The following is a 13,178-nucleotide window of genomic DNA, read 5'->3' on the forward strand; positions in this document are numbered from 1 at the left end:
AAAAAAAAAAAACCTCAAATCAAAGGCACTATAATCAAACTGAGACAACTGCCTGAAGAACATTTCTACCAAAGGCTGCTTCCGAAGGAGCAAACACATAAAAATGGTAAAATTTAGTAAAAGTATGCAAAGACCAAGTTGCTGCTTTGCAAATTTGATCAACTGAAGCTTCATTCTTGAAAGCCAAAGAAGTGGCAATTGATCTAGTTGAATGAACTGTAATTATCGGAGTTAGAGACTGCCCCGCCTCCAAATAAGCTTTGTGAATCAAGTGTTTCAACCAAGATGCCAGAGAAATAGAGGCTTTCTGACCTTTCCTGGAGCCAGAAAAAATAACAAATAAATAGACTAGAAGTCTTTCTGAAATCCTTTGTAGCCTAATTACTTTCTTTGGATGTGGTAAGAGCTTAGAAATATGTTAAGACCTTTCAAGAGTATTATTAGGACGCAAAGAAGGACCAACAATTTCCCTATTGATGTTGTTTAAATTCACAACTTTAGGCAAAAATTTAAATGAAGTCCGCAAAACAGCTTTATCTTGATGGAAAATCAGATAAGGAGACTCACAAGAGAGCAGACAATTCAGAAACTCTTCTAGCAGAAGAGCTAGCCAAAAGAAACAACACTTTCCAAGAAAGTAATTTAATATCCAGAGAATGCATAGGTTTAAAATGAGGAGCCTGTAAAATCTTCAAAACCAAATTGAGACTGCAAGAAGGAGAAATAGATTTAATAACAGGTTTGATACGAATCAAAGCATGAACAAAACAGTGAATATCAGGAAGTTTAGCAATCTTTCTATGAAATAAGACAGAAAGAGCAGAAATTTGTCCTTTCAAAGTATTTGCAGACAAACCCCTATCCAAACCATCCTGAAGAAACTGTAAAATACTAGGAATTCTCAAAGAATGCCAAGATTAATTATGAGTGGAACACCATGAAATAGGTTTTCCAAAACCGATGATACATTTTCCATGAAACAGACGTACGAGCCTGTATCATAGTGCTAATCATTGAGTCAGAGAAACCTCTATGACCAAGTACTAAGCGTTCAATTTCCATGCCTTCAAATGTAGAGATTTGAGATCCTGATGGAAAAACGGCCCTTGAGACAGAAGGTCTGGCCTTAAAGGAAGTGGCCAAGGCTGGAAACTGGAGATCCGGACAAGATCTGCATACCAAAACCTGTGATGCCATGCTGGTGCTATCAGAAACACATACGATTGTTCTATTATGATCTTGGGGATCACCCTTGGAAGCAGAACCAGAAAAATATAAGGTTAGTAAAACCAAGGAAATGCTAAGGCATCCACCATCTCCGCCTGGGGATCCTGGGACCTGGAAAGGTATCTGGGAAGCTTCTTGTTTAGACGAGAGGCCATCAGTTCTATTTCTGGAAGACCCAACATCTGTACAAGAGGATAAAATACTTCTGGATGGAGAGACCACTCCCCCGGATGTAAAGACTGACGGCTGAGATAATCCGCTTTCCAACAAGAGTTGGTTGACGCCCAAGAAAGTATCTGAGATACTTCACTGCTGAATGACTATGAGTCCCTCCTTAATGATTGACATATGCCACTGTTATTATTATTGTTTTCAAACCGACTGATATTGTCGGTTTGAAAACAAATGTAAAAGTTCTCTCTTCAATGGAGGCCACGCTTGAAGAGCCCTAAAAAATAGCACTGAGTTCAAAATATTGATTAGTAACCTCGCCTCTCAAGGTTTCCAAACCCCTTGTGCTGTAAGAGACCCCGATGCTGCAGTCATGAGACCTAAAACTTCCATGCACATAGCCACTGAAGGGAATAATAGAGACTGAAGGTTTAGACAAGCTAAAACTAACTTCATTCGTCTTGTAAGTCAGAGAAAGTCATGGACACCGAATCTATCTGGAAACCTAAAAAGGTGACCCTTGTCTGAGGAATCAAGAAACCTTCGTAAATTGATCCTCCAAGCATGTTCTTGAAGAAACCACACTAGTTGTGTGAAATTCTGCTAAATGAAAAGATTGAGCTAGTACCAAGATATTGTCCAAATAAGGAAACACCACAATACCCTGATCTCTGATTACAGATAGAAGGGCACAGAGAACCTTTGAAAAGATTATCTGAGCTGTCGCTAGGCCAAACGGAAGAGTGACAAATTGGTAATGCTCGTCTAGAAAAGAGAATCTCAGAAAATGATAGTGGTCTGAATGAATTGGAATATGAAGATAAGTGTCCTGTAAGTCTATTGTGGACATGAAATGACCTTGCTGAACAAAAAGGCAGAATAGTCCTTAGTCACCATTTTGAAAGTTGTGACTCTTACAAATTGATTTAAAAATTTCAGATCCAGAATTGGTCTGAACGAATCTTCTTTCTTTGAGACAATGAATAGATTCAAATAAAAACCCAAACCCCGTTCCTGCAGAGGAACTGGAACAATCACCCCTGAAAACTCTAGGTCTGAAACACATTTCCGAAAAGTCTGAGCTTTCACAGGGTTTGTTGGAACACGAGAAAGAAAAAAATCTTCCCATGGGAGGTCTTATTCTGAAACCTATTCGATACCCCTGAGAAACAATATTCTGAATGCACTGATTTTGAACAGAAACCAAAAAGTTGATGAAGCAGCAGCAACATCAGCCATAGAAATGGCAGGTCTAAGAATATAGCCAGTATGTAAATATGCTTTTCTAAGATAGGATTAAATCTTCCTATCTAAAGGATCCTTAAAGGAAATACTATCTTCCATAGGAATAGTAGTACGTTTGGCAAGAGTAGAAATAGCCCCATCAACCTTAGGGACTTTTCCCCAAAACTCTAAATTAGCCACAGGTAAAGGATTTAACTTTTTAAACCTAGAAGAAGGGTTAAAAGAAGCACCAAGTTTAGACCATTCCTTAGTAAACATATGAGAGATTGAATTCTGTTTTTAAAACTTCTGAAGTTTTTCCTATTCCAGATGCTAACATTTTCTATTCTTGTTATCAAGAGGACTAGATTCCTCAATACCCAAAGTAATCAATACTTCCTTTAATAAAGAACGAATATATTCAATCTTAAAAAGAAAGGTTGATTTATCAATTTCAGTCTCTGAACTAAGATCATCTGAGCCAGAGAAATCATCAGCAGAAGATACTTCAGTATGCTGTCTATCAATACAAACTTCAGCAGATTTGAGAAGTTAGGAGAGACCTTTTTCGTTTATTTGAAGGCGGAATAGCAGTCATAGCCTTCTCTATGGCTGTAGCAATATAATCTTTTATATCTACAGGAATATCATGTACAACAGTAGATTTGTATTTATAGAAACATTATCAGAATGAAATATTTTTTCATAACAAGTGCCACATATTTCAGCTGAAATAGTAAGATCAGCTAATTTACAACATACACACTTAGCTTTGGTAGAATTGTGTTTAGGCAGCTTGGTTCCTACAGTAACATCAGAGGCAGGATCAGTTTGACATCTTGCAAAAATGCAACAAAAAAGAAAAAACATTTAAACAAAATATCCAATATCCTCAAAATAGCAGTTTCAGGAATGGGGAAAATGCTTATGATAAAATTTAATGACGTGACTCGTATCATAACAGGCGTGACTTCATGGCAAAAAAACTTGCGTCAAGAAAGTTGCAAGAAATAAACGCGACTCGCATCACGGTAGATGAGACTGCGGCAAAAAATTTTACGCCAAAAATGTTGCAATAAAAAGTTACATTCTGCGTCATTGCGAACCTAAGTCCACGAAAGTTTTGGGAAAAAAAACAAAAAAACAGACTCCAAGTTACAACTAACTAACTAAAAGCCTAAAAACTCCCATAAACATAATTTCCATGCTGAAACTGTTAGACTGCAAAGGGAAATACACAGACCTGACTCATGGCAAATATATATACCATACATTTAAAAAGATAAAGTGCCAAACATAGCTGAGAGTGTCTTAAAAAATGATATATACTTACCAGAAGACACCCATCCACATATAGCAGACAGCCAAACCAGTACTGAAACATATCAGCAGAGGTAATGGTAGAGGAGTATAATGTCGATCTGTAAAGGGAGGCAGCCGATGAATCCCTGGCCCAGATTTACAGAGAGCCTTAGATTTCCCATAGGTGAAAACATGGTGTCATCAGGCAATACTCCCTTCACATCCCTCAGTCACTGTACTTTGAGAGGAACTGGGCTTCAATATGCTTAGAAGCGCCTATCACAGAAGAAAATCAAGCACAACTTGCTTCACCACCTCTATGAGAGGCAAAGTTTGTAAAACTAAGGTATGAGTGAGGTGGGAGGGGTATTTATAGGCATTTTGAGGTTTGGGAAACCTTGCCCCCTTCTAGTAAGAATGTATATCCCATACGTCACTAGCTCATGGACTTTTGCCACTTACATGAAAGAAATGTAGGCCCATGTAGGAAATATCTACGTAATTCTCTTTGAAAGATCCAGATTCCAATATGTGCAATAAACTAGCTAAAGCATCTGTTCTCTCCATATTCAAGTGAGTACTAGTTAGCTCTGTACTCATTATGAAAAAGGTCATTACTAATTATACAACTTCTTTAGATAAGTGACAGCAGTGTCCTAAACACTAGCATGTGAGCTAGAATTAGTATGGAAAACGTGTACTATGTTCAGATGTTTCATGAACAAATCACTAACCTCAATGGTACCATAACAGTGACAGGGTTATAAAAGTGGAATTTTATTACTCACAAGTCTAGCTAAGGAATTCATCCCCTGCACAATAAAACATGATTATTATGCAGCCTGTAACAGACCAGAAAATAAGCCCAACTGGTTTTAAACTAGTATGAAAAGAAAGCTGCTCTTTATAAACCACGTAACTTCTTAAGACTGCTGCTGAGTACAATGTGTTCTAATGCCGCAATTACACGGATTTCAATTTTATTGCTCAACTCCAAAATAAATTACCCTTCAGATTCACCCTCCACGAAAACCTCATCGCCTTCATCAGCTACCCCAGAGTCCACTGCTGTAGGAACATTCCCTGTGGAGGTTGTAACCATCGGAACAGACTGCGATGCGTGATCAGAGGTGTCTGCTGCAGGATTCTCTGTGAACACCGAGACTGCAAGAAAACAGAATTGGATTGGCACAGCTAAACCAAATATAGCCCCATATGTATATAGATGTCTAGGCCAGTGTTCAGTGTGCAATAGTCGCTACAAGTCAGCCAAATGTAGCACTATATTAAACAGACATCCAGGTCAGCCTTTACAATGCACATTAGCTACTACAAGTCATTAGTGTTGCATTTCCTTACTAAATTAGTAAGAAACTACTAGACTGAAGTGGTATATAGATGATCGTTTACAATGGTTGCCAATTTTCAGATTAGGAGTTCAACAAAAACTTCTCTAATATCAAGTTTCAAAAACAACAAACACAACCACATCAAAAACTGTCCAAATGAAGTATTTTTTCCGGCTGCCCTTACAATTATCTTACAAAAATGAACTTTGTAGCTATTTCTTTGCACCAGCTAACAAAAGGGTATTGCTAGGGAATTTAAGGTTATTTAAAAAAAATAAAAATATCAGGTTATAAATAAAAGCTACTTTCTGAGCTTTGTTACGGATGACCTAGCTTATACTTGCTCATCAGACTGAGATGCACATATTTCCTACGTTCCAGATGAACTACACCCTCAGACATACGTATGAGTAATTGCTGCCCTTTCCCATGCATGATAAAAAGGTCTAGATACTACTTGCTTTAAAAACAAACGTGTATACTCTGAAAACACAATACTCTCATGTCTGAACACTGTACCCATATCTATAGGTTTAAAGTGGACATAAAATTCAACATTTAATTCCCACATACATATACATACAGTGATGTGCAATCACTAGAGGCAGGTGAGGCAGTGCTTCACCTCTCATATGGGCAAAAATATATATTTTTTTTATTGGCTTTAAAAAAAAAAATTGCATTTTTTTTCACAGCTAGATGTTGTGCAATGGAGAGGCACAAGCAGGTCTGCCCACCATTACACAACATGCTGCGCCACCTACTGGATGAAAGTGGTTAAGATCATTGCATGGCCCATAAGTGCTTTATTTGAGGCAGTCCTATTTGGGCTGAACCAATCCAGTGAGAGGCATTAGTAAGTGGAACTTAGGGTTGGGGCTGGAGGTTAAATCATATAAGACAAAACCGGAAAAAAAAACAACTTTCATTTATTTTGTTGCTGTCCTGTGAAGCTGCCAGCTTTTGCTAAAGTGAAAAAGAGTTCTCTTCTTCCCCTCTAAGTGCAGTGGAATGTTCCACTGTCACTTCCTTAATACAGAAGCAGAGCAGGAAGAGAGATGCAGTCAATGAGCAGTGTTTTAGCCACATCTTAGTAGGTTCTGCAACCTTAGATTTCACTGAAAGGGATTCTGTTAGTGAAAATTATAATTTAATGAATGTGGTTTAGTGTTTTTTTGTTGTTTGTTTTTTACTGTTTTACAACAGTTAAAGGATCGTTTTTGTATTTTGTTTCCTCAAACTTTACACCCACTAACTTAGCAGCTTGCCTCTGTACTAATTTATAGCCTTACTTTCTGAACTCTCTGTAGCTCTGCTATTTTATTACTTAAAAATGCAATGGTCCCTCTCCCCCCCCCCCTTGTGTGTGTGTGTGTCTATCCATCTCTCTTCTTATGTGTTGTTCTCCCCCATGGTCTCTTTCTCTCTCTGTCTCTCTCTGTCTCTCTTCCTCCCCCTCTGACTCTCTCATCCCTTATGTGTCTCTCTAACCCTCTGTGTTTGATTGTCTGTGTCTCTCTCTCTAACTCTGTGTGCGATTGTGTCTCTCTCTCTCACACCCTCTGTGTGTGATTGTGTCTCTCTCTCTTTCTCTCACACCCTCTGTGTCTCTCTCCCCCCATCTCTCTCTCCCTCGAGTGCTTTTCTGTCTACCTTTTATTTATTTAATTAATGAATTGGTAGTGCCATCTGATGGTGTGGCTTTATTTAAAGGGGTGGGGTCAAGCGCCCCACCATCTTTAAATTTCACCAGCCGCCACTGGATCAAGACTTTTTTATATTTACTGAATAATGAAAGAATCTATAAGCATAATTTGCAGCATTAAAGTAAAAAGTATGTTTTAAACATATTTTAACCCTTTGAGTGCTAATGACGGCTCTGAGCCGTCACAGAGTTTCTCACTCTGGTGCTGACGGCTCAGAGCCTTCATGAGCACTCTCCCACCTTGAGGGAGATCTGGGGGCTCCTTACTGATCCTACCCCAGCGATCGTGCCTGTAGAGTGACAGGCATCGACGGGGCTTCACGTGATGCGCGGTGACATCACGCGCAATTACGTGATGACGTCACCGTGCAACTTTATTTATACTTAACAATGTTAAGTATAGGAGGAGGGGGCATGCTGCTTAGAAGCCTGTATCTCTTGGGGGTCTGTAAAAAGAAATAAAAAAGTAAAAAAAAAAAAAAAAAATTCAAAAATAAAATATTAGCACCCAGGTGGGAAATGGCTTAGCAGCCAAAGGGTTAAGGGGCATGGATTTCTATATCTCATAATCAGAGCTAGCATTTTGTTATCTGGCAGGTGTTTCTGTTACAATCCTTTAGACTAAAATCAGATGTTTACCAAGTTGACCAGTTTTCCAAGAAACCATTTAAAGGGACATGAAACCCATATGTTTTCTTTCATGATTTAGAAAGAGCATGCAATTTTAAATAACTTTCCAATTTACATCTAATATCTAATTTTCTTCATTCTTTTCATAGCCTTTGTTGAAAATCATATCTAAATATGCTCCGTAGCTGCTGATTGGTGGCTGCACATACCTCATGTGATTGGCTCACCCATGTGCATTGCTATTTCTTCAACAAAGGATATCTAAAGAATGAAGGCGTATCCTAGCCACTGCCTCACCAGCCTCTGACGTCACCGATATATATATTATACATACACACACATACATTCACACTTTTTTTCTTTTAGGTGAAGGGAAGTAATAATACAAAAATAAAATAATATGGTTGCATAAGTGTGCACACCAATACTTTATTGAAGCAACTTGATTTTATTACAGCACTCAGTCTTTTTGGGTATGAGTCTATCAGCATGGCACATCTTGACTTGGCAAAATTTGCCCACTCTCCTTTGCAAAAACACTCCAAATCTGCCAGATTGTGAGGGCATCTCCTGGGCACAGCCCTCTTCAGATCACCCCACAGATTTTTCGATTGGATTCAGGTCTGGGCTCTGGCTGGGCCATTCCAAAACTTTAATCTTCTGGTGAAGCCATTCCTTTGTTGATTTGGATGTATGCTTTGGGTCGTTATGCTGAAAGATGAAGGTTTTGTGCCAATATTGACTGGTATTTGGAACTGTTCATAATTCCCTCTACCTTCAATAAGGCCCCAGTTCCAGTTGAAGAAAAACAGCCCCAAAGCATGATGCTGCCACCACAATGCTTCACTGTAGGGGTATGGTGTTCTTTTGGTGATGTGCAGTATTGTTTTTGCCCCAAACATATCTTTTGAAATTATTGACAAAAAGTTCAACCTTGGTTTCATCATGTGTTTTTGCTCAATTTAGCTGGGCTTGGATGGTTTTCTTCGTAAGAAAAGGCTTCTGTCTTGCCGTCTACCCCAAAGCCCAAACATATGAAGAATACGGTAGATTGTTGTCACATGTACTACACAGCCAGTACTTGCCAGATATTCCTGCAGCTCCTTTAATGTTGCTGTAGGCCTCTTGGTAGCCTCCCAGACCAGTTTCTTCACGTCTTTTCATCAATTTTGGAGAGACATCCAGTTCTTGGTAATGTCACTATTGAGCCATATTTTCTCCACTTGATGACTGTCTTCACTGAGTTCCATGGTATATCTAATGCCTTGGAAATTCTTTTGTACTCTTCTCCTGACTGATAACTTAACAATGAGATCCCTCTGATGCTTTGGAAGCTCTCTGCGGACCATGGCTTTTGTGTAGGACGCGACTAAGAAAATGTCAGGAAAGACCAACTAGAACAGCTGAACTTTATTCAGGGTTAATCAGAGGCACTTTAAATTATGGCAGGTGTGTTGATGACTCTTATTTAACATGGTTTTGAATGTGATTGCTTAATTCTAAACACAGCTACAGCCCCAGTTATAAGAAGGTGTGCACACTTATGCAACCACATTATTTTAGTTTTTTATTATTAATTCCCTCCACCTTAAAGAATTCCGTTTGTTTTTCAATTGAGTTGTGTAGTTTATAGGTCACATTATAGGTGGAAAAAGTTCTGAAAGGATTTATCTTTGTCTAATTTTGTTTACAACACAGAAACCCAACATTTTAACAGGGGTGTGTAGACTTTATATAACATACACACATTATATATACCATGCAAATTAGATAATAGGAGTAAATTGGAAAGTTGTTTAAAAACATAATTTATGTAAGAACTTACCTGATAAATTAATCTTTCATAATAGCAAGAGTCCATGAGCTAGTGTCGTATGGGATATACAATCCTACCAGGAGGGGCAAAGTTTCCCAAACCTCAAAATGCCTGTAAATACACCCCTCACCACACCCACAATTCAGTGTAACGAATAGCCAAGTAGTGGGGTGATAAAGAAAGGCGTAAAAAGCATCAACAAAGGAATTTGGAAATAATTGTGCTTTATACAAAAAATCATAACCACCATAAAAAGGGTGGGTCTCATTGACTCTTGCCAATATGAAATAAATTAATTTATCAGGTAAGTTCTTACATAAATTATGTTTTCTTTCATGTAATAGGCAAGAGTCCATGAGCTAGTGACGTATGGGATAGCAATACCCAAGTTATGGAACTCCACAGAATAGTCACTAGAGAGGGAGGGATAAAATAATAACAGCCATTTTCCGCAGAAAAAAATTAATCCACAACCCAAATAGAAGTTTATTCTCATAATGAAAAGAAAAAACTCAAACATAAGCCGAGGAATCAAACTGAAATGGCTGCCTGAAAAACGTTTCTACCAAAAACTGCTTCTGAAGAAGCAAATACATCAAAAAGGTAGAATTTAGTAAATGTATGCAAAGAAGACCAGGTTGCTGCTTTGCAAATCTGATCAACTGAAGCTTCATTCTTAAAAGCCCACAAAGTGGAGACTGATCTAGTAGAATGAGCTGTAATTCTCTGAGGCGGGTCCTGACCCGACTCCAAATAAGCCTGATGAATCAAAAGCTTTAACCAAGATGCCAAGGAAATGGCAGAAGCCTTCTGACCTTTCCTAGAACCAGAAAAGATAATTGAAATATTATGTTGAAGCTACTAAAGATTTCTAAGCTCTTACCACATCCAAAGAACGTAAAGATCTCTCCAAAGAATTCTTAGGATTAGGACACAAAGAAGGGACAACAATTTCTCTATTAATGTTGTTAGAATTCACAACCTTAGGTAGAAAACTAAATGAAGTCCACAAAACTGCCTTATCCTGATGAAAAATCAGAAAAGGAGATTCACAAGAAAGAACAGATAATTTGGAAACTCTTCTAGCAGAAGAGATGGCCAAAAGGAACAACACTTTCCAAGAAAGTAGTTTAATGTCCAAAGAATGCATAGGCTCAAACGGAGGAGCTGGTAAAGCCTTCAAAACCAAATTAAGACTCCAAGGAGGAGTGATTGATTTAATGACAGGCTTAATACGGACCAAAGTCTATACAAAACAGTTCATATCAGGAAGTTTAGCAATTTTTCTGTGAAATAAAACAGAAGGAGCAGAGATTTGTCCCTTCAAATAACTTGCAGACAAACCTTTAACCAAACCATCCTGAAGAAACTGTAAAATTCTAGGAATTCTAAAAGAATGCCGGGAGAATTTATGAAAAGAACACCATGAAATGTAAGTCTTCCAAACTTGATAATAAATCTTCCTAGAAACAGATTTACGAGTCCGTAACACAGTATTAATTACAGAGTCAGAGAAACCTCTATGACTAAGCACTAGGTGTTCCATTTCCATACCTTCAAATTTAATGAATTGAGATCCTGATGGAAAAACGAACCTTGAGACAGGAGGTCTGGCCTTAATGGAAGTGGCCAAGGTTGCCGAACAAGATCTGCATACCAGAACCTGTGAGGCCATGCTGGAGCTACCAGCAACACAAACAATTGTTCCACAATGATCTTGGAAATCACTCTTGGAAGAAGAACCAGAGGCGGGAAGATATAAGCAGGTTGGTAACACCAAGGAACTGTTAACGCATCCACCGCTTCCGTCTGAGGAACCCTGGACCTGGACAGGTACCTGGGTAATTTCTTGTTTAGATGGGAAGCCACCAGATCTATTTCTGGAAGACCCCACATCTGAACAATCTGAGAAAACACATCTGGATGGAGCAACCACTCCCCCGGATGTAAAGTCTGACGGATGAGATAATCAGCTTCCCAATTTTTTATACCTGGGATATGAACAGCAGAAAATAGTAGGAGCTGGATTCCGCCAAAGCAATTATCCGAGATACTTCTTTCATAGCTTGGGGACTGTGAGTCCCATCCTGATTGACATATGCCACAGTTGTGATATTATCGGTCTGAAAACAAAATGAACGGTTCTCTGTTCAGAGGCCAAACCTGAAGAGCCCTGAAAATAGCACAGAGTTCTAAAATATTGATTGGTAACCTCGCCTCTTCAGATTTCAAAACCCCTTGTGCTGTCAGAGATCCCAAGACAGCTCCCCAACCTGTAAGAATTGCAACTGTTGTGACCACAGTCCAGGTTGGACGAACAAGAGAGGCACCTTGAACTATACGATGGTGATCTAACCACCAAGTCAGAGAGAGTCGAACATTGGGATTTATGGATATTAATTGGGATATCTTTGTATAATCCCTGCACAATTGGTTCAGCATAGAAAGCTGGAGAGGTCCCATATGAAAAAAGAGCAAAGGGGATCACGTCGGATGCTGCAGTCATGAGACCTAAAACTTCAATGCACATAGCTACTGAAGGGAATGATAGAGACTGAAGGTTCCGACAAGCGGAAACCAATTTTAAAATCGTCTCGTCTGTTAGAGACTGAGTCATGGACACTGAATCTATCTGGAAACCTAAAAAGGTGACCCTTGTCTGAGGAATCAAATAACTTTTTGGTAAATTGATCCTCCAACCATGTCTTTGAAGAAACAACACTAGTTGATTTGTGTGAGACTCTGCAGAATCTAAAGACCGAGCTAGTACCAAGATATCGTCCAAATAAGGAAACACCGCAATACCCCGTTCTCTGATTACAGAGAGTAGGGCACCGAGAACCTTAGAAAAAATTATTGGAGCTGTCGCTAGGTCAAATGGAAGAGCGACAAATTGGTAATGCTGGTCTAGAAAAGAGAATCTCAGAAACTGAAAGTGGTCTGGATGAAACGGAATATGAAGATATGCATCCTGTAAGTCTATGGTGGACATATAATGCCCTTGCTGAACAAAAGACAGAATAGTCCTTATAGTCACCATTTTGAAAGTTAGCACTCTTACATAACTATTCAATATTTTCAGATCCAGAATTGGCCTGAATGAATTTTCTCTCTTTGGGACAATGAATAGATTTGAATAAAACCTCAGACCCTGTTCCTGAAACGGAACTGGTATGATTACCCCTGAAAACGCCAGGTCTGAAACAGCCTGAGCTTTTACTGGATTTGCTGGGATGCGTGAGAAAAAATCTTCACAGGTCTTACTCTGAATCCTATTTGGTACCCTTGAGAGACAATACTCTGAATCCACTGATTATGAACAGAATCTGCCCAAATGTTTTGGAAGAATCTCAATCCACCCCCTACCAGCTGAGCTGGAATGAGGGATGCACCTTCATGCAGACTTGGCGGCAGGCTTTGGTTTCTTAAATGGCTTGGATTTATTCCAACTTGAATGTTTCCAATTGGAACCCGATTCTTTGGGGGAAGGATTATGTTTCGGTTCCTTATTTTGTCGAAAGGAACGAAAACGGTAAGAAGCTTTAGATTTACCCTTAGGCAAAAAAACTCCCTTCCCCCAGTGACAGTTGAAATAATTGAACGCAACTGAGAACCAAATAACGTATTACCTTGGAAAGATAGTAATCTAGACTTAGATACCATGTCAGAATTCCAATATTTGAGCCACAAAGCTCTTATAGCTAAAATAGCGAAAGACAGATTTAACAACAATTTTGATGTAATAAAAAGTACC

The 13,178-nt window shown here is 38.8% G+C and overlaps 1 protein-coding gene across 1 annotated transcript in view; it reads right to left on the reverse strand.

The window, feature by feature from the left end:
* TPR (translocated promoter region, nuclear basket protein) overlaps positions 1-13,178 on the reverse strand; it is a 116,166-nt gene that overhangs the window by 8,940 nt on the left and 94,048 nt on the right. The window contains 1 exon segment of the mRNA XM_053693859.1: positions 4,932-5,088. Coding sequence (XP_053549834.1) covers positions 4,932-5,088 — 157 coding nt within the window.

The sequence above is a fragment of the Bombina bombina genome, chromosome 10 (genome assembly GCF_027579735.1).
Source record: "Bombina bombina isolate aBomBom1 chromosome 10, aBomBom1.pri, whole genome shotgun sequence".
NCBI classification, from domain to species: domain Eukaryota; kingdom Metazoa; phylum Chordata; class Amphibia; order Anura; family Bombinatoridae; genus Bombina; species Bombina bombina.